Source organism: Cupressus sempervirens, chromosome 10 (genome assembly GCF_028749045.1).
Source record: "Cupressus sempervirens isolate cs-2001-9-10 chromosome 10, ASM2874904v1, whole genome shotgun sequence".
Taxonomy (NCBI): Eukaryota; Viridiplantae; Streptophyta; class Pinopsida; order Cupressales; family Cupressaceae; genus Cupressus; species Cupressus sempervirens.
This window is the reverse complement of record NC_143127.1, coordinates 890,680,616-890,708,613: the sequence shown is the minus strand read 5'-3', so window position 1 is coordinate 890,708,613 and position 27,998 is coordinate 890,680,616. Positions and strand designations below refer to the sequence as shown.

The following is a 27,998-nucleotide window of genomic DNA, read 5'->3' as shown; positions in this document are numbered from 1 at the left end:
CATACAATGAATAATAGTGCAATCTATTGATTTGGATCAGACAGTAACTTTCCTCCATATTAAGTTTCGGTCTCTTTCTCTCCTCCATCGATGTTTAGTGTAAACTAATTACAGGAAAGACAAAGTATGACAGGCAGTTACTAGAATAGTAAAAACCTCCTTATTAGTTGTGAATGAAAAAAATTGTAAAAATCAACTTAAGTACTGAAAAGAACTGCATGTTTATACTCTGACCTGAAACCTCATAAAACCTGCATCTCCTCCCTTAAAAGATTAACTTCAATGCCTAACTTTTTGGCTTAAAGAACCTCTTCAACGCTACCAAGTATTTTGCCATTTCCTAGAACAGTTTATAGCATTTCATAATAAGTAAAAGTGGATTTTTTCCTTCCGTGAGATCTCCTCCCACTCTGTGAAGAGCGCTCTTCAGCTGAAAGGGGGGTTTCTATCATTTGAATAAATGATTCACTACCACCCATTGTTGGAGAGTCTTCCTCCAATTGATTCAGCATACTGCCTTCTAGAATCTTTACCACCTGCATTTTGAAAGTTTTATATTATTCTATAGCTTTTAATTTCATATTCAATTAACTCTTGATCAAATAAAAGATCATAATCATTTGATACCTTCTAGATCTTTATCACCTGGATTTTGAAAGTTTTACCAATAAAATATGAAGATTAGTTTTTTAAGGGTTCAGATCATTGTACAAACAAAAAGCTAAATACAATAAAGAAGTCCAGCCAACATCAAAACATTTCCAAAACAAAACAGATGGTAAAGTTCTATACTGACATAATAAATAATCCATGTTTGTATAAAATATATATTTTTAATTTTACAATAATTCAATATATTATTAATAAGTATTGAACTTTTAAATTATATACAAAATTACAATGTGAAATAAAATGACTAGTTGTACTAAAAAAAAGTAATGCTGATGCTGATGAGTTCTAGTGGCAGGTGCTTTTGGATGCTGCCCGGATGTGCCCAGGAATCTCATTCAGGGCCTGTGGATGCGCTCACAGCTCCTCCGCAAGCATCCACAGGCTCAGAATGAGCTTCCTTGGCACATCTAGGCATCTGGAAAGCATCGAGATGCATCAAAGAGAATCCACAGAAAATTTGTTTTTTGCATGTGCTTTATTGTTTTATTTTATTCTTTTTTTGCTCCTTTTTGCTCCTAAACCCTAAGAAAGCCCTAAAATAGGCCATTCATTGTTTATTCTTCTCATTTTGTTTGCTTGGTGAATCTGAATGACTGAATCTTGAGGGTTCATCAACATTGAATCATGAACTAAGTTTTGATTTTGTAATTCAAATTGCATTGGAATCTTGAACTTGAGTAATTTACTAATTAGTTATTTCAATTTGTATATTTTTGTTTATAAAGTTTGAAGTTGAACTATCAATGGTGAAGTAGCATACTACGGAATGGTTTATTTTTGTATATTTCTTGCATTTCTTTGCATATATATAAATATATTTATAGATGCATCCAAAATCCAAAAACCAAAAACCTGGCATCTGATTCTCGCATCAGCATCCGCATCGGCAAACTTTATAAGAGTGAACTCAATCATTTAATGTTAAAACAGTTTTGTTGATAAACATATTTTAACATAACCCAAAAAATAGGAAACCCACAACTGCATGTGTTTTGCACATATATGATCCCAGCGCAATCAGGAATTAGTAACTACAACTTCAAATAAGACGGTAATATAAAGTAGGCTTTATTGTTGAAAATGTTCCATGATCAAATGCTTTTACAATTTTATGATTAGTGACCTTTCATCTGTGCTGCATCCCTTTGAACATCTCTCCTAGTTCAGTAATAAAAGATTGATTTGAAATTCATATTTATGAATCTGAATAATTGTCTGTGAAAAGATTTTAGGAAGCATATGTATTTAGTTATATGGACTCTGAAAGATTTTAAGAAGCATACATATTCAATTATATGGACTAAACAATTCATTCACATGGACAGTACATAGTGCAAATCATGTACTAATAAGAAACATAAATGAATGTTCTAAAATAAACAAGCTATATAGATTAAGATTCTGGCACATAACCTGATTCATTGTGGGTCGGGATATAGGATCCTTGCGAAGGCAAAGGCCTGCTGCACGAACCATGCAATATAATTCATGGACGTCATGTGATTCCATGAGAAGAGGGTCTATAAGCTCATGATATCTCCGATCATCCAACAAAGGGCGTGCCTATTAGGTAAATCAATCACTTAAGATGAGCATCATTCATATTTCAAATTTTATTCTGTTAAAAAGAAGATTGGAAGTGTTTTGGGTTATACCCATGCTAGAAGGCTTTGGCCAGGAAGTGTCCTATCAAGGGCTTTATGTCCTGTAATCAGCTCCAACAACACCATGCCAAAAGAATAGACATCTGTTTTTGTGGAAACCTTTCCACTTTCTGCATATTCTGGAGCCAAATATCTGGACATCAAGAGCACGAGGAAAAAATGAGTGTAATAACATTTTCAGTTGATCTTCCTTTCTTCTATGATTTAGGTCAAAATTAAAAGCTATTAATCTAAGTTACCCAAAACTGCCAACAACTCTAGTCTCGTTGTCTGCTTCCAAAGGCTTCTGTGACCTGGCTAATCCAAAATCTCCAACCTGGTTCATCAACACTATCAATGTCAAAATTATAATGGAGGAATACATAATCAAATATCAGACAACACTATTGCAGTAGTTAACCCATCTTCTCGTTAAAACATTAGTTGTATTACTCTTATAGCATGTGTTCTTTGTTTGATTCTCTTTACAATAGATGGCACTGATAGGTTTTTTAAATATTGTCTGTTGGTGTTACATGGCACCAAGATGTGCTGTTTAGCCCGCTGCTAGTTCCGAGAATGTGTTTTTCAGAAATGACAAAAATGTTTAACCAATTTCATCTTAAATTGACCATCAACACTTCATCTTAGAGTCTGAAGATTGGATAGAAGGTATACAGGGTAGGACTTCCCATGGTAATCATTAATGGACTTTGGAACTTGTGAGCAAAAATAATATTTAAGTTTAAAGAGAGATAAGTGTCCTTACCCTGAGCTCAATGTCCTGAGTAACAAAGAGATTATTAGGATTTATATCATAATGAACAATACAACCTCCTCTTCATTGTGACACTATTCTATGGAATTTAGAACTTACCCCAAAATGGTCGGAAAGAGAGTTATGTAGACTTACCATAGGTTCAAAGTCGTGGGTAACAAGGATGTTATTAGGACGCATATCACGGTGAACAATGCAACCTCCTTTGCATTCCTCATGCAAATATCTCAATCCTCTTGCTGTTCCCTCTGCAATCTTCTTCCTATACTTCCATTGCAATGGCTCTACTTTGTTGGAAAGATGTTTATCAAGAGACCCATTGCAAACATACTCATACACAAGTAGGCGGTGGTTATCTTGAGAACAAAAGCCAAGCAGAGTTACCAAATTCTTGTGCTGAGCATAGCTCAAAACTTCAACTTCAGACCTGAACTCTTTTTCTCCCTGTGAGCTTGCTTCCTTGTGTTGCTTAACTGCAATATGCTGTCCATCTTCCAGCCTACCTTTGTACACTAGCCCAAATCCACCTTCAGAAATGAAATTATCACTTGAAAAATTATTGGTAGCTGCTTGAATTTCTGAATAATTAAATGACTTGAGTTCTCTGTCAATATTTGGAAACCTGTATTTGCATATCTCACATTCAGAAATTTTATAGCTGGAGCTAGAGCTTGGTACTTCTAAGGTGGGTTGATTGAGAGATTTAGAGAGATTACTGCTTTCACTAGTTTCTTTGCTTCTCTCACTATTGAATAGGTGTGATACTGCAAAGGGCTCTGGTGAAACTTGTTTGACATTTGTAGTAGCATCAGCTACCTTGTCGATGTCCAGTTTAGAATCACTTTTAGATCTGAAAATTTGCATTAGATTATCAGCATTTGTATCCAATTCAATGTCTGGTTCAGGAGATCCAGAAAGGCGAGGTAAATCATTCATCGATTTTGCTTTTGCAATGGCATCTCCAATCCTCTCTGGTTGCTCCAATTGAACTTCTGTTGCAGAAAAAAGATATTGATATCAAATTAGATTTGAACGATACACACAAATGTAAAGTGATACTTGATACTACATAGATATTGATGTCTAAAGCAAAAAGGAGCCATCTAGGGAATGTTAATGATATCCTCTTACATTAGGTATTTTAACTTTGACTATTCTGAGATACAGGGTATTCTTTGTGGGCCATTTTCTGCTGATTAAATTTTTTTTTAAATTATAAAATGAGTTCTATAAAAAATCCAAATACTATTTTGATAATTTCAAAAACAAGATCCTAGTGCATATACTTAGGAAAAGATAAAAAAATGATTTATAATGCAATTTTTAGAAGAATGACTGGCCGAACATTAGAGAAAGATTGATCAATATTTTAACTTTTTAACTTCGTATTATTTAATGCAAGAGAATTTGGGTAAAAGGAGCAATCGTCATTAAGAAATGAGAAATCTTGTTGGTTTTAATATTTCAGTCGTCAACAGTCTCTTAATTTATGCCCCATCTCCAGACCTTAATTTATTTTCTTAAATAATCTATCTGCAGTCTCCTGATTTGTATCTTGAATTTATCCATCTGCAGTCTCTAAATTTTTGCTAGAGTCACTGCAATATATATAGATCCTACTAAAAAATTGTAGAGACTATAGGGATGAATTCAAAATACAGATTAGAAGAACTCCAGTCTTTTAATTTGTTTTCAGGATTCATCTTTCTTTATTAGAATGACTGCCACACATATATACATGTATAAAAATTTTGCTAGAACCAATACCATATATATATACACACACATGTGAGTGGTTGCAGGGAAGGAGGAAAAAACTTTGTTACGCATAAGGGAAAGCAATTTTATAGCAAAATGAAGGATCCAAAGTTTGTGAAGGTTCTGAGAGAAATTGAAGATAGATTTTATCCAGTTTAATCTGGGTTTTCCATTTTGTTGAAGAATCCATCTTTGAGTTTAGAATGGAAATATATATGGAGTTAGATTTTAATCATTCAAGTTAAGGCCAACTGTTTGATGAATCGCTTGAAGATGATTTCAGTACTTTCCTGCTTTCTTGATTGTGCTCTAGTTGGAATAGTTTGGCATGGGAAAGGACAGTCACAACCATCTTCATAATTTTTTTTTTTTTTTGAATTTGTAACTCAATGCATGTTCTGTCTATTTGTCTTTCAAAAACACACAAAAGTTATCATACTATTTAAAATGAATGCCAAGAATCTCAGTCTGTTTTTAACAGTTTTGGGTAATTTTAGTTTATTTAGCGACAAGATATATCTCTCACTAAATAAACACCCCAAACTTGACTGCATCATTTTCTCTCTTGAAATAGTAGCAGAACTCAATTGAATGGTCGGTTGTTGACCTTACACTTCAGACTCTCAAATGGAGCTTTAGCCTCACCGATGTGTTGAGACAATCCATGAGAAGGGTTTTATTGCCCTGCCTCCTTCAGCTAAGGTTTGGATTAGACTGCATTTTGTCTCAACCCAAGTTATACTCCTTTACAACTTTAGTCTATGTTCTGGTTATCCTGTTTTACAATCAATGTGTACTCAATGTGTACTTTTCCACCAAGCTAGACTGCTTCCAGCCTCATCCCTTATTGGGTATAGGACTCGAGTGAAAATATGGTGAATTATCTCTCTGTTAAATGGAAACTGATTCCTCTTGATATTGTTTCTCCCTTCTTAGTCCAAGAAGCGACAAATGCCTAGTAAGAGTTCGAAGAGAAAAAATAGATCTAAACTTCAAGACATGTATACTTTTTCAAAAAGATTTTGAGTTGCAATTGGAGAAGAGAGCTGAGAGTATGCACTAGCGAATGAGGAGACGTTTCGAGATTATCATGATGTTGAATGAATGGTTTTGCTAATTGCCCTTTGAAAATTTCCATTGACCACCTTTCTCACAAGAAGGGGACAGGAAATTTTAGGTAGCATAGACCTTTTGCTTGCAATAGGTGTTAAAGTTACCAGCAACACTATTTTTCATTGGATGCCATTCATGGATTCCTTGCCTTTTATTATTACCCAAGTTCTAATACTTGTTAATCTTGTTTGTATGCTCTGTTATAAGTTTAGTTTTACAATAATATTAACAGTGTTAGCAACAAATATAAGTATCTAAAACCCCTCTCCATGGGGTTGCAAGTTTAAATGTGGAATAGTTTAGAGAGAAATACTTTGTGAGTGAGCTGCAACAATGTTGACAGGTGGTGTTACATGAAATGAACTGTAACTTAGTTCTGGTATCATTTCATCATATTTGAAGGGTGCTTTGGGTGGTCCACGAACTATCTCTATGGTGTTGTTCCGCTTCACCCGTAAAATATTGCATTTCAGTTTCTCCAAGAAATATTTCTTCTCCTTCATGTATCTATTCAAATCCCACTAAATGGTCAGTTTTTCTGTATGTTATGATTCATATTCACAGGTTTAAGTGAACTTACGACAATAAGCTTAATCTACCTGTCCAGTATTACAAGGGTCGGTTGAGGTTCACAAGCTTTGATGCCATCCACTGCTATAACTTTTGCTGAAGCCCCCGCCTTAACTGCTACCTGAAATTCAATCTGTAACAGGAAAATACTTTGAGATAACAAAAACTATTCTGCAGCAGACATAAGTTAATCGTAAATTGTATACATAATTCTGAAATCATTCAGAAAAATTTAGACACTACTTTATATGTCTTCTTTATCTTGAATATCCAGATACAGTATAAATAAATAGATAAACAGGAAATTGGAAAAAGTAACTCAGGCAAGCCATATGACCTTGACCTGTATTGAATACTCTCGTCAATTTAAAAACTATATTCCATGAATACTTGAGAGGACCCACAAAGAGTACAGACTCACCCCATAATAATTCTCTACGATTGGCAGAGATTTTGTTCTATTGTGGTCAAACCCAACATTATACTATTTTATTTCAAGCTAATTTATTTCCCTAGAAATTTCTGTAAGTGGGATTGGATCTCCTACTAGCTGGCAGTTGAATTCAAATTCTTGCAGGAACAATACATACTGTAATTTAGAGATGGATTCTATTCAAATAGCTACTTATTCATAAAAACAATTTGTAAATAGGTTGTATTCTACCTGAAACAATGTATAATTTAATAGTCAAGTTGTTGAGGATGAGAAATCATATGCTAGAGTTGTTTCGTGATGTAAAACAGAGGATAATCAAGTTGAAAGAAGAAATAAGAAAAAGGCAAAGGCAGAAGTAAACAAAAGACCAGTAAAAGAATATACAAAAATGTTTAGCAAGAGGAACTATGGTGGATAGTTGAGAAGCGTGAGGCATGTTATGATACACAAGCCAAGAAAAAGTAAATCATAGCAAAGACACTGAAGGGTTTGTTGCTTTTATGCCAGAAATGAAGTACACAGCACAAAACAAAATAGATAACAAGATACACAGAATTTACCCTGGAAAATCCCTCCAACTTGAAGGGAAAAACGCAGCCCAAGAAATAACACTTTATTGATGAAAAATAGAAGTCTGATTTTACAATGTACCCCAAAACTGACTCCACAGATGTAAATGTGATAACTAGCACTTAATCACAATCCATAATCAATACACACACACACACACACACACGAGACAATAAAAAACATAGCAAATACATGATCTCTTGAAGCGATGGCAATGCATGCAATGTCAATACAAGAAAGCCTTCATAGTCTGTCGTTACCATGCTGATGTCTCTTCAATAGACTGTCATTAGAAGGATAATGACTCTTCATTATCTTGAACCTTGAAAACAAATGCTGTCAATGAACTAGAAACATTTGGGCAAAAGCATTATAAAGGGAGATGACTATCTCTGAAATGAGGAGAAAGATATCTCTCGAAACTATATCTCCAACACTCCCTCTTAGCTAGGGATTTGCCTTCCCAAATATCCATGTCATGGAATCTCTCAACATGACCCCCACAATGGCTACCCCCTTTTGTGGAAAAGATTTTTGTCACGGAATCTCTCAACGTGATAATGTCATGGAATCACTCAACATGATGTCCACCATGACTACTCCCAAGTGTGAAAAGAAACATATACACAAGCTCACATCACAAAGTCACTCAATGGGAATCTCTCAACATGACCTCCACCATGGCTACTCCCATGTGTGGAAAGAAGCTTATATACAAGTGCCCATCATGGAATCACTCAATGTGATGTCATCATAGAATCTATCAATATGATGTCCATCATGGCTACTCCCAGGTGGAGTAAGAGCAACTTCTCTCAAGGGATTTCACCTCATATTTCTCCATCTCAGAGAAATATACATTAAAGAGATACATCTCAAGGGCTTTCACCTCTTATTTTCCCTTCTCACAGAAATATGCATTAAAGAGCAATATCTCACAAGGGCGTGCACCTCATATTTCTCTGACTCGGAGAAATATGGGTTTAGCACATAGTAAGGATTACTGATGTTTAGACTCCCTCTCAACAAGAGCATTCAGTCTCTCCTACACACCAGCCAATTCGTTCTTAAACAGAAGCAGCTATGCTTTCAGCCATGCCTCCTCTTGACATATCCATTGTCAAACAATCCTTCAGATTACTATTGTCTGGACCCACAAGTTGGATATGAGGTAATGAATTCTTGCTCATGAGAGCAAAGGGTGGCCACCACCAACCCCTCCTCCTTCCCCCAATGGAGTCTTGACTAGTGCCCCCATATCCATCTTCACCTCCATAAGGTCCAAGCCTCCCCATAAACCCCATGCCCAACGAGGATCCCACAGGTTTTGAAACCCCAAGTCCTTAATTCATGTAATCGCCCAATTGAATCCCACAAACATGGGGTTGGGGTTGATGTTGCTTCTGATTCAAAGAACTAATGTTTGATACATTAGAAGCTGCTGAGGATATAAGATTATCACGCTGTGCTTTTGCTTCTAACCTTTCATGTCTAGTTTATAAAATAATTGATGCTCATCAATGACCTTGGGGGGTGCCTTTAAAGACACTATGGTGACATCCACTGTCTTGAAGATCAAATAATGCAAAACCTCTAGAGTGGCTTGATTGTGGCATCCTCAATTAATATTACCATATAATATATTGAATGAAGAACTTACTTTTCTGTGCGGTGCAAATCCTTGTTGTGTTTCTGGTGCTCAAGATAGCAACGCTCCTTAGGCAAATAAACCAGTTAAGAGAATAAGAGGTTGCGGTATACAAGAATTTATTTAGTGTAATAATTGTTGAAAGCCTTTCTCAAGCTGCTTGAAATGTATTGCCTGGACAACATCAGTTTCATCAAGGTAGGTACATCATTCACCTATATGCAATAGTTGGGACAACATAATGTCTAACACTGAGTTTCATACTGCAAAATAGTAATAACGAATGCAATCGGGGGAAGTTGTGTACACAGCAAGCATACATACGTAAGGAATTGAATTAAGGTAAGAAATTGACGACGACAATAAAATATTTTATCACAAAAACACTTATGCTAATCCAGCGTGTATTTCTTAATTTAATGCCAAAGAGATGAAGAAATACGCAAAAGGGATTAAGTTACTTAGATCCGTGATTAAAGAATGAATGGTCTTAATGAACTGTCATTGGTTTAGAATTATGCCTCGCTCTCTTCTTGTCAGTATTAAGCCTTGGACTTTGCCAAGGAATTTGTGCTCTTTCCTCAAAAATTTTGACTTTGTCCTTCCTCTTGCAAATTAACTTGTAGTATCCCTTGCTTTGCCCTAGGCCTTGGCAAACATAACAATCAACAGACAAAATCTAGCAAAAGGCATCGAGCATGAGAGTAATGGCTAAATCTGTCACATCATCAATCAATAGATCGAGAGTATTGGTCATCACAATGTTGCACTGCTTGCACTTGGCCAAATCCACCTTATCAATTCCATTGTAACACGGGGGACACGCCCCCCCTTGTTTGCCCCACGCACCAAGGACTTGGGGACTCCACTCCCCCATTCCTAGCAAGGCCACCAGATTCCACCAACTCTAAAGAGGAAGAGGGGACATCTTAGCGTTAACTATTTGCTGATTCGACTACTTATGTTCAATGTTCGATGTTCCAATTCACTGCAATGTTCAAGTATTTACTCTTTTACATTTTCATATCTTATATTGCAATACATCTTTTCATAACTAGCATTTTAAGCACCATATGTATAGCATATACAACACACCCCCCCTCCCGATTCCCCGCCACTGTCCCCCCGCCATCCCCAAATTAAGGCCCCTCTGTGCCCCCGTCTTGGAAACTTGTCCCCCCGTTCCCCTATCCCCACATCTCCCAGGGCAACGTAACTATGATCAATTCCAATGCCATTGACAACAACAATCTCCAAAAAAGAAGAGCGTTGATCATCTATGCATTAATCCCATCATGTCCACCACATACCACACCTCTGATAGATTGAGTATTTTGTGCCAAAAATGCAGCTTATATATCTTAAATTTGCTGGCTACGGATTCAATCAAGTTTGAGATTGGATTTTACGTTATCAAAACCCCAGCCTGCTTCATTTGTTGCTCACCCATTCTTCCTGGATTGAGACCATGTTGATTTTATGCCAGAAATGAAGTATACAACACAAAACAAAATAGATAACAAGATACACAGAATTTACCCTGGGAAAACCCTCCAACTTGAAGGACAGAATCCAGACACATGAAATAACACTTCATTGATGAAAAAAAAAAGTCTGATTTTGCAGTGCATGCAAAACTGATTCTGTCTATGTAAATGTGATAACTAACACTTATTCACAAACCATAATCAATATATATATATATATATGTATGTATATGTATGTATGTATGTAACAATTAAAAAAATAGCAAATTGAAATATATGATCTCTTGAAGTGATGGAAATGCATGTGATGCCAATGCATGAAAATCTTCCTTGTCTTCTGTTAAGACTTCATAGTCTGCCGTCACCATGCTAATGTCTCTTTAATAGACTGACATTAGAAGGATAAGGACTCTTCATTATCTTGAAGCATCTGTCCAAATGAGCATCTGTCCATTTGAAAATAGCCATTGTCAATGAACTAGAAACATGTGGACAAGTGTTATAATGAGAGACAACTATCTCAGAAATTAGGAGAAAGTTATCTCCCAAAGTTATATGTCCAACAGGGTTGTGACAAAGAAGAGTCAAATGAATACTACCTTTTGAGGAAGGTTGGTCTGAAGTCCAAATGGAGTGGCCAACGGAACGGTCATGGCAGTGGTCGTCTAATGGATTCCTCTAGAAGAATCATTCAGGGCAAGGCAGCAGAGGAAATGAGTTTGTAGATAGAGCATGAAATGCATTATAGCAGAAGAAATCTTTTAGCCCAAATCTGCTCTGGCAGGAGGGAGAACATGGCATCCAAGAAAAAATGACAGATCTCGGCACTCGATCAAACATCTTGAATTCCTAAGGAGGCAGGTGGAGGAAGGGTAATGTAGATTACCAATGTATAGAAGGTCAAGGTATAGATTTGGTCCCCAATCTTTAAGTAGAAGTCTAGATTTCCCTTTCGGAATCCAGAAAACTCCAAAAGCAGGAAATGGAAAGATGGGAGGAGAATTACTTTTCCATAGCAGTGTTTGATTCAACCACAAACATGCAAAGCAAAGCAATAAAGTTTTAAGGGAAATTCCTTACTCATCCAATAGCAAAAGGTTTAAATTCTTTAAAACTCAACACATATTAAGGGGCAGAAATATGGATGATGGAAAAAGGGCCAAATTGGTGTGGAAGGAAATATCCAATAGTATGCACAAAATACCTCAAATGGATAAGGGTGCACTTCAGGAATCACCTGTGAGCATTCCTATTACAGAAAATGGCAATGTAGATAAGTGGGTAAATCCAGCTGGGAAGGATTTTGCATTCTCGATGACAATTGCAGAAATCAGCATCTCATTTCCTGATCACATGATACAACCTATAGTTGAAGAGTTACAGAATAGAGCTTTACTCTGTAGGTTTTAAAACATTTCTTTCTTGTTTAATGATGTAGTCAATTGGGTTTCAAATGAATGGAAAGATGTTGAGGAAATATCATACTTAGATAGTTCCGAAGAGTATTTTACGGGTCTTTTTAAATCAAAAGATTGGAGCGATGAGATCTTTAAATGTAAAGGTTGGTTTTATATGAGCTCATCGTTACATATACATGCATGGACTCCTAATCTTAGCCCAGATCAGAGCAGAATCAAGTTTATTTCCTTTTAGATACAACTGATAAATTTCTTCTTGAATATAGAGATCCAACAATTTCAGAAATCATTGGGAACAAGTTAGTAATTTTTCTGAAGATAGATCTTGTAACCCTGGAAGATATTTTCCTTCCTCCAAGGCTTTTCTTACTAATGAATAGGGGAAAAGATTTACCTGCCTATCTCAAGATCATAACTAGATACAGGGATTGGAATCATGGTGTTCTTAATGAAAATGATGAGAAAAGAGCTCTATTTGAGAAGGAATAAGCAATCTTAGGTGCATCAAACTGTTGGTGAAAGAAGGATTCAAATGTTTGTGCTTTTGACTTGGACCCATGTTTTAAATTTTTACAGCCTTGACTATAGAAATCTCTCTAATTTATTTCCTGAGACAAGAAATAATGCAAGCTCAGGCAACCAGAGTGCAAAGGAGTGGTATAAAGTATCCTCTCTCTATCTTTTAAGCATCCTCTATTTTCTATGGAAATTTTACGGGAAGCTTCATCATTTCTATAGGAAGAAGACATGTTTCCTTGAGAATGGAAGCTCTCAAGAGATTTCCTGGGTCTTTGGTGCAGACTTTTTGAGAAATTTTAATTATTTTTTCCCATGTTTTTTTTAACACAAACTATGGAAAAAATAATTATCCAGAAATTTGCTCTAATACCATGAAATTATTAAAAATGAGATGATTAATTGTGTTAAAAATGAACTCTTTAATAGAGTTAATGCTAATAATACTGTAAACAAAAACAAAAGTTGTCTTAATAAAGCCGACGTCTATAAATAGAATCAAATGAGCAAATTAAAAAGAAAGCCTAAATGACCATTAACTGCTGTTCTAGAAGAACTAGCTAAATATAGTGAGACACTAAAAATATTAAAAATACTCCTCTAATAATCCAATCTGACGTTAGGTAACAAAGGTAGTACTCCCAGTACCTAGAGGCACTGAGATTAAACTAAAACCACAATTTTAAGAAATAATTAGCAAACCCTCTAAAGTATTGCAATGAACAGGATGCCCCAAAATGGCCTGCAAGATACCATGATTTGAAATTAACAAAGCATCATTTTTTGGAAAAAATGGTAAAAACTTAAAAACATGAATTCTTGATAGAAAATCCCTCATGAATTTCATGAATTATAGGAAACACAAGCAATTTTTGAGGTGAAAAAATCCATCAAAACCAAAAAACAGAATTTGAGACACACACTAGAGGATACAAATCTTTGTTTTTGAGGGAAAAAAAATGGTAAAACCCAACAAATAAATTATAGTTTTTGTGGAAAATTATTAAAACCCAACATATAATTTTTGAGGGAAAAATTATTAAAACCCTATAGAAACTTTTTCAAGGGAAAAAATTATGAAAACCCATTAGAGAAACCTTCACGGGGCGTAATAGGAGATTGCACGGAAAAAAAAACACACACAAGTACATGCAAGCAACATGGAAGTACTCGAAACCTTCAAAAATCAGAGACTTTTGCTTAAACTAGAAAATCATGCCATCAAAATCCTCCACTGTTATTGGTAAAATAATTGTTTAACATATGATTAGTGTGTCCAAAGGGGTAGTTGGTTGGTTATGATGGTTCGCCGCAATCCCTCAACACCTTATATTCTTATGTACTTATATTCGATCATCATCATTATGAATGAAGGAGTAATGTCCTAATGAGTCTAAACATAGGAATGTAAACATTTGTTGAGATTAACGAAGAAGTTGACGAGTTCTCCGATACTGTGGTGTGTTGCATTACATTACTTTCTATTACTATCTATTTTGCATGTGTTAAAACTTGTTACCCAAAGCGGTAAACATTTGGCCTTATTGCCTTTAAAAGAATTTGGGAGTGATAGAGTGGTACATGGCGAAGGACGCATAATGGGACAACCCATCAACGAAGGACATAGCCATAACGAAGATGACTCATTTCAAGAGTGTTTGAGGGGGAAAGAGCACTAACGTCTGACTTCATCTCATTACTCCAAGACTCGATAGAAACCCACATATGGAGAGAGGTTGTAGAGGAACAAGTGCCCAAGAGTGTAGTGCAGTAGTCTCTCAGAGTAAGTTGTGTTGTAGATTGGTTGATGAGTAGGCTCCCACGACTGTTGGTGCAGACACTCCCGATGTTGCAAAACTTATGGCTGATATTCAACCGAGAGAAGAAATGCCAAAAATCCTCCAAGGTTCGATGAGAACATGCGAAGGGAGATGAAGGAAAGAGACGAAAATCGAAGATGATAAGGCAACCCTTCAGAGAGGAGGAATTAATGCCAAATTTATTGAACAAGGAGAAAAATTGGAGAGAATATATAGATGATTTCAAGGCTATTCAAAGGGCTCGAAGACTCAAGGAACATGTGGAGCATTGAAGATGATTGAGGAAACTTGCAAAGGGAAGGCCAGAGGAAAGGTTACCTAAGTACTGTATTGAAGGAGGGTACCATACAAAAGGGGACAAAGTACACAATGAAGACATAGACCACGAGAGATTATTGGAAGATACCAGAACCCAGCTAAGAAACCTCACTCTCATACCGAGGGAGGAGACACGCAGGGTCTGAGGGTGAGAAGAAGAGGTCAAGGATGGTGGTGCAAGGGATACCAGTGCAGGCACAAGTGTCAGAGGGACATAGTAGTCAAAGTAACCTATTCGGCTCTAATGCATCCGTTTCCAGAAACCATACTACACTGTTGGCAACAAAAACTATAGTCATGTCTCAAAAATAGAAATTACCAAAATTCACAAGCAACAGGAAGGAAAATCCTGTGCACCATTGCAGAACCCGTGAAACTATTTGGTCAACCAATGAGTTGACAGACCAAGATGAATTGGCTAAGCAATTCCTAGACACGTTGAGGTGAGGGGCGATAGATTGGTACTCAAACATGGATAAAATCAAGGTCACCTTATGGACAGACTTGAAGGACTTTCAAACGAAGTTCTAACTACTGTGAGACGATAATGAAATCTTAGCATAAATTTATAGGACCACACATGTGAAGGATGAGACCATCTGAGCATATGGTCAAAGGTTGAAAGAGTTGTTGGACAAAATGGACAACTAACCAATGGATGGCTTAAAGAAATGAGGGCTTATTAAAGGGTTGAGACCCTCACTAAAGAAGACAATGAAAATTGTGCCTTTGCCATCGTACGCAGATGCATACAATAGAGCAATGTGTTGAAGTTTGTAGTTGTGCTAGAGATCTTTATCTCTTTTCTTATAAAATGGAAATATGTTTGTTACGACCGTTATGGTCACCTTCAGCTGAAGAGACATTTGTGAGAATATTTAAGTTAATATTATATAAAAAGACATGTGTCATACATCATGCGAAGAGGCATGCATATGAAAATATAAAGTGTTGTATATTTAGAAATTTGAATGGTCTTACATTGAGAATTTTGAAGAGACCTTTGTGTGTAAGATGAAGAGTCAAATCCAATCTATTATGTGATTGTTTGATATATTGTAATTCAATGAAGTGAAAAAGTCTTCTACTCAAACATTTTTATGATCAATAAAAGAGACATTTTGCTGGTGTGGCTAGGTTTTTCCCTTCAAGTGGAAGGGTTTTCCAAGGATAAACCTTTTGTCTTTTGTACATTTTATTTACTTTTCTTTTTCTATTTATCTATATTTATGGGCAAAACATTAACACAATGGACCTGAAAAGCGAGAGTGAGACGACTAAAAAGAAGCACGGGTACTCATTCGACAATGATGATTCCTCTGCACAAAAAGAGACAGAATAAAGTACAAGCACTCCAAAAGGACATGCTAAGAATGATGTGGGAATTCAAGTCAATGAAGGCCAATACAAGCATGAATGAGGACGAAGATCTATGGTGTAGAGTGTATGGAAGAGGGCCATGCTAGAGGATATCCTAGAATTAGAAGGTTGCTCTGAGGATGACTAGACTCCTTGAATGGCCTCTTCCATTGGAAATGGAAGATTATGAGTTGCTCCAACATGCTTATGGTGGATGAAGGGGCGGAAAAGGACTTGTTCCCTCCAGCATACAGGGAGTACACCGAAGGTCAAATATCCCAAACAAATATTGACCCAATTTTTTCTTCCTCAAGATAGCATTCCTAACTATTGCCCAATTTTCAATTCATCTCATTTTTCTTTAGGTTGAAGTCTAATCAATGTGTCAATGTTCTAAGGCTATGTCTAGAATGCCCCTAGGATGACCTCTCTTCTCTTCACCCCCTTTCAAGCTAACCTACGCGGGAAATCATGTGAAAATTGCATTGATCAAGGGCTAGGTGATTTAAGGTTTGGTGGGTTGGTTATAAGTGTTTCCTTGATGAGAAGAAGGTCTACAAACTCCAATGATTCATCATTTAAATATTCAAGAGGATTCTGAGGACAAAGATCTGCAGTGGTTTGCATTTCAATGGAAGATATCAAAGGTGATCAAGCTCTGAATATAGGGAAACTAGTTGTTTCCAGTAGAAAACCAAGTTGAAATCCTCAGATATACTAAAATATAAAGGTGAGAAAACATGCATCGTTGATCTGTCACATGAACGGTCCAGATGTGATCTTAATAGCTACGTAAGTGGTTGGAAAAGTCAATCAACAAAAGGAACGCATGCCATTGGTCGGTAGAAAAGTCGTGCCCTTAAGTATTTTAAGTTGTGATGATGCAGGGAATAACCACTACAATTAGATCAAAAGTTTTTGCAACATCGCAAGCAATTAAAGTTAACCATGACTTAAGGCAGCGAAGCAGCGAAAAGCTAAAGATTGCATCATCGCAGGCATTAAAGTTGACCTGAGGTTAGTGTTGCAACAGAGTGAAAGCATGCGTTCACAGCTTTGCAAGGTTAAGAGATGAGTCAAGGTTCCAGGTTGCAAGCTTGCGAACGAGGTAACAGTTAAACTCAAAACGGTCATCGCAACATCGCAGATGTTAAAGCTGACTTTCAAATTTAAGTTGCGATGGAGCGAAGAGCATAAAATGGCAGTCAAAGGTGGCGAAGCAGTCTTCCACGCAGTCATCGCAGTGTCGCAAGGTTTTAATGTTAACTCTCAAAGAAGGTTGCGAGGGTGCGAAAAGAGTGCTACATGTCGAGAAAGTATAAGTTGTTTGTGTCCACAAGCATCGATAAAGCACAAGATCAACGCCTCTCGCTTTCTCGCTTTATAAAGTTGCACAAGAAACGACCAAAGAGAGAATGCGAGCATTGGACACGTGCATAGATGGACCTCGAAGGAAGTCATAAAGGGAAAAATAAGGATTGCTAGGTTTTAATCGTGATCGTTAATTCAAGATCAACGGCTAGAATTCAAACTTGTTGTGACCGTTGAGATATGAATTACATGGATTTTGAGCCAACAGCAGAATATGAAGGAAATGAAGATTTTCACAGGGTTTTTGAAGCTGCATGAAGATAAACGGTTGCCATGTGTTCTCTGAGGTGTCGTGGGATCAAGATCATTGCTAGAAAAGTTGTCACGCATCCATACCATGTTGTAGATTAGATATTTTCATGTTTTATTCATATTTTCTTTCTATTGTGTGACTATTGCACTGCCAGAACTGAGGAATGGTAGAAAACTATAAATGTAATTTCTGATGATAATGAAAAGGTCGGCAAACTTGATGGTGAATTTGTCTTGTAGTTCCATCTACCTACATTTATTGCTAAGGTTTTGTTGCTATATTTAGTTTTAAAGTAGTTTTTGCATAAAGAGTTGAAAGACAATTGTGTGTGGCTCTATTATCTCCTTCTGAATTCCATTTCATCATGGTGTTAATAGTATAAGTAATTTCATTTACTATCCATATATGATTATGTTTCTTCTCTCCCTCCTATTGTTTTGCTTTGTTAGGGTTAACAATCATGATTGCATAAGTAGAGATATATTGTGGTTAAAAGCTAGATAGAAGTGTTGCAAGATAATTCATGACAAATATTCTATTGGGGATTGTGAGTTATCCAAATCCATTTTGCCTAAGTTGTTTGTGTCTACAAGCAATCTAGTTAGCCTTTACTGCTCTCAAGTTAAGAGCTTATTCTATCATAAACTTTTGATCTAAGAAAGACATATTCATTGCACATCATTACCAATCCAAAGGGAGTTGTACCTTGTAATTCAAAGGGCAGTGATATAATACATATATTGACCCATTTGTTGGTGACATCCTTTTGTTTCTCCAAACATTGGGCATTTAAAAGAGTCAGGTTATAAAATCTAACAGGAGAACAAATTGTTAACCAACACGAACATAAACATGTGAAGTCGCATTATAAAACCAGTAATATAAACCCTGGGAAATATTCCCAAAAGATAGTTACCCGGTTGTTTCCTCAAAACTGATATTCAAAACTAAAAGATAGGCAAATGTATTACGAAACAACAATAGAAACCAGTAGATTCTCCAAAAGATGTTAACCCATTCTTTCCAAAATAATATTCAGGATTCAAGCATATGAAAATGCGTTACAAACCAACAGTATAAAACCAGTAAACTCTCATAAAATCCTCAAAAACATGTTATTGCATTATACAACAGCAATACAATAACCAACATTCAAAATCCAATCTTAAACACAGTTTTACAATCAGATTGGAACACTAAGAGAAGAACCTATAAGCGCATACGAGACACCTAGAGTGACGTCTCCACAGACAATGGGTTTGCGTCCACTATCTGCCAGTATGAGGGGCTACGTCCTCACACTAGCTGAAAGTTGAAGCTTTCCTGAACAACTCTCTCAAGAGAGAACTGAAATATGAATCATAAATCAAGCCTGCCAAATGAAAAAGTCTCTTCTCCTTTTATCCTCACAACTGTGACTCTTCAACTCCCCTCCTAGATTTTCATCTTATCTCTCCTTGTCCTTTTTAGCCCATTTTATGTTATTAAATTGACCTTTTATATTTTGAGTCCACACTCTCCAAGTCAATTTTAATATTATATATAATATGTCTTTAATTTTTCTAATGTCCCAAAAAGTGGACAATACAGAAGGGGAGGACCAAGCTAACGAGGCACCAACACATCAATTGGACATGACAAAGCCAATTCAGTACAAGGAACCTTCATTAGAAGTAACCAACCACAACAATGAGGCTGATCCAAGAAACATCCTCGTGGGCAAAGATTGGAACCCCATCTTGAAAGCAGTATTGTTCAAGATCTCTATGGAGTAAAAAGATTTATTTGCTTGGACGTACAAAGATTTAAAAGGATTACATCTAGAGCTGTGCGTGCACCACATTCCATTTGTACCTAGTGTCATATCGGTCTGGAAGAGACCATATGGGATGATAAGAACTACATCGCAAGAGTGAATGAGGAGATCGAAAAAATGTTGGATGTGGGTATTATTTGCAAGGTCCAAACATGCAGATGGGTCTCTCTTATTGTTATATCATTGAAGAATGAGGCTATTCAAATTTGCTTCTATGCAGATTTCTGATGCCTCAATGCACAATGAAATACCCCTTTCTAATTCCCTTCACTAATAGCATCCTCGAAGAAGTGGCAATGCATGAGATGATGGAGAGTTGGGGTCATTCAAAGGGTTGGGGTGATTCATGAAGTAGGGAGAGTCGAGTTTAGGCTCTACTCTAGAAGGTGGAGCAAACATTTAGAGAAGTGTACTATGCGTTGTGACAGAATCAACATGTAGCATCTGAGGCTAAGGCTCAACATTAGCAGCAGTCACAGCGAGAGAGGAGTTGGCATCCCGCCTTCAGTTGATAGAGGAGCAACATAGAAAAGAGTTGACTTAGGAGAGAGTTGTGCACGCAATTGAGAGAGAGGTCTTGTTGAAAGAGAAGGTATCCATAGCAGCTCGGTAACAAGAGGAGATGACATAAAGGGCTATGCTTGAGGGCTGTCTTGCTAGTGCCTTGTAAGCAACAGAAGAGGACAAGGAGGTTCTTGAGGCTGCTTTTATGGTGAAGATCGCGATGGAGAGACAAATGTTGGCAAAGCAGATCTAAAGTTGAGGACGGTTAGGTCTACAAGTTGCGAGCTCATCTAGCAGCTACACCACCACCCAACACCCTCTTCATCAAGGACGCCTTCTCAACGCAATCAGTCCTAATTTTTTGAAGTTTGTATAGTGTTTCATTTTTGTTGTGTGTTGTTAGGAATGACTTTCTTTTTGGGGGGTATGATGTTGTTGGTAAATAGTTATTAATGTATGATTAGAATGTCCAAAGGGGTAGTGTAATATCCCTTGCAATTCTAATTTTAATTTTTTGATTTCTTAACCTAAGAATTTTGTCAAACACTTTGCACTCAACAAATATATTGCAGATCTAAATTACGATTTCTTTCTAAATGCCAAACTTTAATAAATATGCTTGCAAAGAACTCCAAAACATCTAACAATGAAGATGCAAATATTTTTGTATTTTTACGAAACATATAACACTGGTTACAAATGAGAAAATATGCATCTGCAACAATAAGACATTAGGGCAACACCTTCTACGATGTTTGATGATATTCTAATCCCTTCTAACAACTTTTTGATATAAGATTCTGATATAAATCAGATTACAAAACTTCCACAACTGATTTCTAAATCCCTACAAATGTCATAAGATATTCAAATCTAACCTCAACGCAATGCAAAATGTAAACAGATAGGAACCTGGAAACTGCTCAAGAAATCTGGATTTTACTGTAGCGAGTCACTATAGCAACGGCAGCACTGTAGCAAATCACTATAGCCATATCTGACTTATTCCTTCAATCGTACTCCACAATCTGGCCCTAGGCCACAAATTTGGCACAATGAAAAGATTGATTTGTCTTCTCCAATAGTTGCAACCCCTTGAAAGATCTTTCACTAATATGCTCGAATAGAACACCTACATGATGTCCTCCCAATACCAAATTCACTAGTTATTTCACCAGCTCAAATGGAGGCACACAAAAAAACTCCGTTCTCCAGTGGCAAATGTTGAAACCCTTGGCTCCACAAAACACGTCAAATGCAAATGACAATAATCAAATGCTAAGAAAAGAACCTCTCATGGTAATTTATTCTTTCCTTGTGGAAGGTCACTTACTTTTCTCCCCAATGTGGGATAAAAGATATTCTTCTATTTGAACTTTATTATAATATTATAATATGAAATTATGCCACATCATAAAGTGCCAATTCCCCAATAAAACCCTCTAACCACCATATTAGCCATCGAGGGTCACATAATAGGCTAATTTTAATTACTGAGAGATGTCAATTGGAAGGGGACATCACAGGTAAGCAATTGGATAGTTGGTTGCAAGTTGCAACCCTTAGGCACCTTATATTCTTATGTACTTGTATTCGATCATTGTTATGAATGAAGGAGTAATGTTGTCATTGTGAGTATAAACATATGAATGTAAACATTTGCTAAGATTAATAAAGACGTTGATGAGTTCTTTGATATTGTGTTGTGTTGCATTATACATTACTCTATGTTACTATCTACTTTGCACATGTTAAAACCTGTTACCCAAAGCGGTAAACATCCACCAGAATCAAGATTTTCAGCAACAGTCTTCGAAAACAAACCACAAAATTTTCGTAAAATACCTCCGACAATTTTTATTTTAAAAAATCAAAAAACAGATTTCTGGAAAAAATTCCAGAACAGAAGATACTTGAATTTTTCTTAAAGAATTTAGCCAAATTTTATGAGATATCATCAACCTGCTGTGATACCTTGTTATGGTAAATTAATGTCATATTATAATTAAACAAAGGAGATGGAAGCTCCTTATATAGATTTACAAAGATGATGTTTCTAAAAGAACCAATCATGAACCAAAGATGAAAATAGAAACTACCAAATAAACTAAAGTCTAACTACCTAATAAACCAAAGTCTAACTAAGATGACCATTAAAGAAGCATTACAATATTCTAATAATATGGAGAGAGTTGTAGCGAGTGTGGATGCCTATCTACAAGTGCCATACCCTGAGGTCAATTAGTGGAAGAGGAATTTCTGAAGAGACCCATTTTAATCATGAGGGACAAAAGCGCCTTTGAAAATCATAAACCAGTAATAGCGAGAAACATAGAACTCCTATAGAGATGGATTGGTCAAAAGGAAACTGCAGAATTGACTGGTGGATAAACTATCTACTAGAAGAAGGATTTTCTTCCCCCCTTATTTGAACCCCAAGAAAATAGCAGGTCAGATGCTGGAAGAGGAAAAATTGGATAGCGGAGAAAGATCTTCATCAAGAAAGAAAGGTTAGTATTGTTGCCATAAGATTGTGGAAGCCATTGACGAAATTATTCTTCAGTGCCCAGAATAAAGATTGTCATGTGGAAAGCAGACCAAGGAAGAAAAGTTGCAGGGTCAAAAGACTGGGGAGCAGTTCCAGACCAATTCCAGTGGATTAAAGCAAGTTCAAAGGGGGAATTTGAAATCATTTTCTGACCCAGATAAGATAATCTTCAGTTATTTTAGTCAGACTTTTAGAATTATAGCCCATTTGATTTAGATTTTGATTCAGATAGTATTTAGAGGATATATTTATTTTTGTCCTCTGGAGCTTATCTGCCTATTGAAGCAGAAACACATATTTTCATAATTTTTTGATGTTTGGGATTTCATAGTGATCTATAGATAATAGGAATCTTTTGCAATACTTATGTAAACATCTTATTCTATTTTAGTAATTCAATCTTTGGCTTTGGCCTTTTGCTGATTAAAAAATGGAGTTGTTTTCATTGAGGAAAGCTTTAGAGTCTAGGATTAGCCAAGGAATAGAACTACTAGAATAGGGAAATATTGATTCTGATGAATTAATAGAATTATTATAGGAGGCTCTTAAAAGTGATTTATAATGAGCATGAGCCTGAATGGAATGAAGATGCAGAGGATGAATGGATGAAGATGTTGAACACTGTCAGGCCAAAAGGGGAAGATACTGAGGAATACAATGAGATAAGAGTAGAGTTTTTAGATGGCAATGAAGAAGAGTGCAGCCTATCACAACAAATGGTCCAAGATGCTCTAGTAGTGGAAAAGTCCATTTTAGAAATGTAACTGTGATGCAAGAGCATCACTCTCCATTCATTTCTTTTGATTTTCTTATTTAATTATCTCTTGTTATGTTCTTTGTTTGTTGTTAGTTTGGCTTGTTAGACTTTCTGTTGCCAGTTGCAGGGCAGTTTCTGTAGTTGGTCGGTTATCTCCCGACGCTTGTGTCCAATCCATTTTATAAGGATCAAAGATTGGTAGAAGGGGGCCTTGAGTGTGTGAAAGCCACAGGGAAGCAGACCAATAATTGAAAAGGGTAATTTGCCACTTTGCTGGAAGCACAGGCCAAGTGGAGGAAGGAAATGAAGACAGACTTCCCCAGTTTGACAATGTATGCTGGCAGCAATTGGTGACATTAGAGTTGGGATTGTAAGGGGATTGATACAATCCTTTAAGGGTTGTAAAACTTTGTAACTGTTCTTAGGATTGAAATATAATGAAAGGATTGTTGGCTGCAATGATATTCTATATTCCTTGATTTTCTGCGGAATGTTCTATCCTGAACATTGCCATACTGTGTTTGTATTTTGTAATTTGTTTGTATGCAATTTGTCTCTCTCGTAATTAAGTGTTCTGTAAGGAGCACCTTAAGGATTACCTTAAGTCTTTCTTTGATCTTTCTGCTGTTGTGCTTTGTTCAATATCTATCCTCTGTTTTTTTTAGATGAGTAATTGGCCAAAGCCAAGATTAATTATTATTTGTTGTAGTTAATTATTATTATTTGTTAAGCTTGAGTAGACTCCAACCCAAGACCTCTCAGATAAGAGGCTTACAATTTACCATTGTGTTATAGGATCTTGCCTATCTATCCTCTGTTTTAACCAGTAAGGTATGTATTTATTTTGTGGGTTTGCCATCAAGTTTAATAGAGATGAGATATTGGGGCCTCCACATGTAACAAAGTCTTATTGGGTGTAGAGGATATAGTAGACAAGGAGAAATTGAAAGGACGTCTTTCTCATAATAAATGAAAAAAGGTTGAAGAGCATCCTTTTACAGTGGAAGAATTGGGAATGACTTAGGAAACAAGTGAAGGCATATACATTTGTTGTATAGAGGAGTAAGCATGTATAGGAATTTTTTATTACCCTAACTTGATTTAAGTTTTTAAAGTTTATAATGGTTTGGGTATGTGTCATAGAAAGTTGGACAAGTGATGACAAGATAATTTTAACTTTTTAGTGGAATAGGACCACTCGAAGTGGGTCTTAGCACATAAGAAGTTGGGAATATTGAAAGAGGACATATTGACAAAGAAGAACAATTTCTAATCCAACAAGAAGTTGGAAGCAAAGGAAGAAAAACGTGAAAAGTTGTTTATCTAATCCAGTGGAAGAGTATGTCATCATTGACATGCTTAGTTCTTTAGCAATCCTTATCCAAACCAAATTTGTGGGTACTATGGTAGCAAATTCTTACCTAAATGTTTGATGTAATATCATTTTAAAATAAATACACTTGACAACACTAAATGAAGAGTTGATTAAGGACTTTATTCCTTCGTGTTGGCAGTGTTAGAAATGGGCGGAAATTGTTACAACTAATTTAAATAGTTCTTTCCACCTTATCAACATTTCTGGGATAGGAAAATAAAATTGATTTAATTAAATATTCTAGAGTTAGAAAGCCAAATTAGACTTCTTTTAATTGCTGACCTTTTATTTATTTTCTGTCATTTTATGGCTTTAAATAGGAATGCATGATGTGAAATGGGAGAGCGTTACAGTTTGTAAATATTCATGTTTCTGTTATGAATGGATATATATTCTATTGCTGCATGAATTATCATATCATGCTACATGTTTATTATTTACTGCTGTAGCATTTCGGCTTCTTGTGTTCCTTTCTATTTTCTTACTATAGATTATAGAATTAAAATTGGACAGATAAATCAAGGTTATGTATCATTTAGAGTGATGTGTGAAAGATGGTTTCTTATTATTCTCCCTCAATTTATCTGTCAGATCTAAGGTAAGGCATTCGCTCCATTCCCTCTCGGTAAAGTTTGCTTTGATTCTTCAACTCTATCTTCTACTGAGCTTGATAGAGTTTCTAGTTTCTACTAGAACTTTACAGGATGAAAATCTCTTTAAAATTTGCAGGCTGAGAGAAATGTGTGCATGTTTTGTGTATAGCTTGCTTTGCTGTATTTATAAACTAAGGGCCAACGGTGAAAGATAAGGAATCAGAAACGCGACCAGCAGTCTGATGTATCAAAGTTAATTAAGGCATACCTGTTTCATTTCACATTGCCTGTGAATCTTCATAAGCTCCTCGTTTCTATCAAACTCTTCCTTTTTCCTTTGTCTATCTTCCTCGATCAGTACATTCATGTTGTATCCTGTCTGTGAATTTGGATCTGCTCTTGTTTTACTCCCCACTGTAAAAGCAAGAGAACAAGATTTACAAAGCATATCCTCCACCTATGGTAGGCACATTTGAGTTATGTTTTTTAAGTTTGTAATAATAAATCAGTTCTTCACAATAAGTAATTGGATTATCTTTGAAGTTGGATGAGTTAAATCATATGTTCGAAAGAAATGAATTGACTCTGTTAATGTAGATAATCTAAATAGGCAAATGGGGTTTGAGGATTGTGATTCTAGAATTTTACCCATGATAGCATAGGTTCTCCCTATGGGACTCATCTAGATGACACCTAATCACAAGTACTAGTAACAGAAACATGTGCGAATGGCTTTTCAAAGGTACAACACATTTGGAATAGACAAAGGGATCCTTTCATTTTCCTAAAGAACACGTCTCTCGGATAGAGTTTGACCTAGTGAATCGTTCTAGGGGTTAACTACTTTTTTGGGCCGTTTTCTTAACACCCAACGATGTTGAACAACTTGGAAACTGACGAAGCTAGCAAGAGGACCCCTTTTCAGCCTCTGTAAGATCTCTTTTGCATGCAGGTTCACTCCATTACAAGTGTGTTTGTTCAAGAGCTCCCGTTGACTCTGATTGAGTTTTTAGCAGTAAGCTAAGCGGTGCATCTCTGGACCATCCAGCAGTATGTTGATCACCAAAGGAAGAGTCATCCCAGGAGATTTTACAAGCAAGGAGCATAGTGGTTTAAGAAATAACTGTAGGAAAGCTTTAATTTGCATTATCTGTAACTATTGTATACCTATTTTTATAATAAGAAGGCACTACTTGAAATTTTAACTGAGCACAGATATATTTTACCACAATATGTAGAAAACAACTCCAAATCAGCAATTCATAGAAAAAATGGAATGGAACATGTGAAAATAAGTTTTTCGTATAAGGGATTTTATTCTTACATAATGGTCGACTAGTAGTACCCAACATTTTCGTAAAATTATACATACTAGGAGTGCTAATCTGCTGAAGGACCCCAAGGAATATGAATTTATCCCCGGGTTTTAATTGAAGTTTTTCTAACACCCATATCAATGCGCCCAAAGCAATCTCCTTTGATGCATCCACTATTGCCACCACAATCTGATGCCCGTCCTCGCTAACCACATTCCTCTGTAGCTCCAAAATAACACTTGCACTAGTCTGATCGGAAACATTGCTACTACTGCTACTACTACCACTACGTGAACTATTAGTACTGCTACAGGTGCTAAAGCCTTCCATTTTATAACCCTAAGAACAACTGGCGACAATCAAATTAACAAGGCAAACAGGATGTCTAGCCCGAGATTTTTTTAGAAGAATTAGATGATTTATTAGACACATATTTCCCTAGATGTCTTCAAAACTATTAACCAGCAGGACTATAGGCCAGTTCAATAAATGGGTATTTTATCATACTATTCAATTTATTAGAGGACATGTAAAATAGCGTTCTTTTCACAACTAAGGGATACACAGAACCCAGTATACTGAACATTTGAAACAGGAGTCCCTAATTTTATTTCCAAAAACATACCAAACACAAACATATGATACTATCTTTAAAGGAAAAAATTTTATCTTTCTCGAAACATATATGTAGTCCATCTAGACCGGCAGAAGAAATGTTCATGAATAACATTGGTGCAGAGTATGGAGCTGATTCGTAAATGGCATCAAGAAGTACTTTGTGCGCATATTCGATTACTTTCCCCTCCCAGACCTACCAGTTCTTTCTCAGTTTGTGAATTTCACAGTTATATCCATCAGAATATCCTTACATTCGGCTATGTTTGTGTCGTCTTGCTTTTGAAGCCATCAGATGTGTAAAATATTTAATAAATTTTGAACATTTTCATTTCAATTTAAAAACTAATAAAGGCTCCGAACCTAATCAATAGCTCTGTTTTTTAAATTGTACTTTGTAAGAACTCACCCACCATTTACTGCTGCCGCCCGTAGGCGGCATTTGGTTCAGCCTTGAAATCATCACCATTCTTCTTATAAAGGGTATTCTGATTGGATCAGCGTTTTATTTGTTTTTCTTCCTGATTACTGTTACACTTGAATGCAATAATTTCTATTGGCCTATGATACGGAGGATCCATATTATCGCCCAACCTGGCTGTTTACCCCGTGGTTAGTATCATTTCTTTCTGTATATGCCGTGGAAAATCAATCAGGCTTTCTGTCTCGTAATCAAATTATATGGGATTTCCGGATCTGCATTTGGTGGTAAAGACACAAATTTGAAAAGAAAGATTTCCGGTC

General features: G+C 36.2%; 1 protein-coding gene across 8 annotated transcripts; it reads right to left on the bottom strand.

Moving 5' to 3' along the window:
- Nucleotides 1-7: 7 nt before the first annotated feature.
- On the bottom strand, nucleotides 8-27,998 carry LOC149536850 (putative serine/threonine-protein kinase PBL23). 8 transcript variants are annotated; one of them, XR_016357205.1, is made up of 10 exons: nucleotides 26,648-27,450; nucleotides 25,592-25,737; nucleotides 6,564-6,667; nucleotides 6,278-6,471; nucleotides 3,229-4,085; nucleotides 2,576-2,652; nucleotides 2,328-2,469; nucleotides 2,086-2,235; nucleotides 235-536; nucleotides 8-104 (listed from the first exon to the last, which is right to left on the bottom strand). XR_016357205.1 is itself a non-coding variant. In XM_089805197.1 (9 exons), exons 2-9 carry the CDS (start codon nucleotides 25,688-25,690, stop codon nucleotides 351-353), a joined length of 1,809 nt encoding a protein of 602 aa, XP_089661323.1. In that variant the 5' UTR covers nucleotides 25,691-25,737; nucleotides 27,618-27,998; the 3' UTR covers nucleotides 8-350. The 8 variants fall into 8 exon arrangements, 7 of the variants coding, with proteins under 7 accessions (XP_089661323.1, XP_089661320.1, XP_089661321.1 ...); XM_089805197.1 differs by lacking the exon at nucleotides 26,648-27,450 and adding an exon at nucleotides 27,618-27,998 and having other exon boundaries at nucleotides 8-536; XM_089805194.1 differs by lacking the exon at nucleotides 26,648-27,450 and adding an exon at nucleotides 27,664-27,998 and having other exon boundaries at nucleotides 8-536.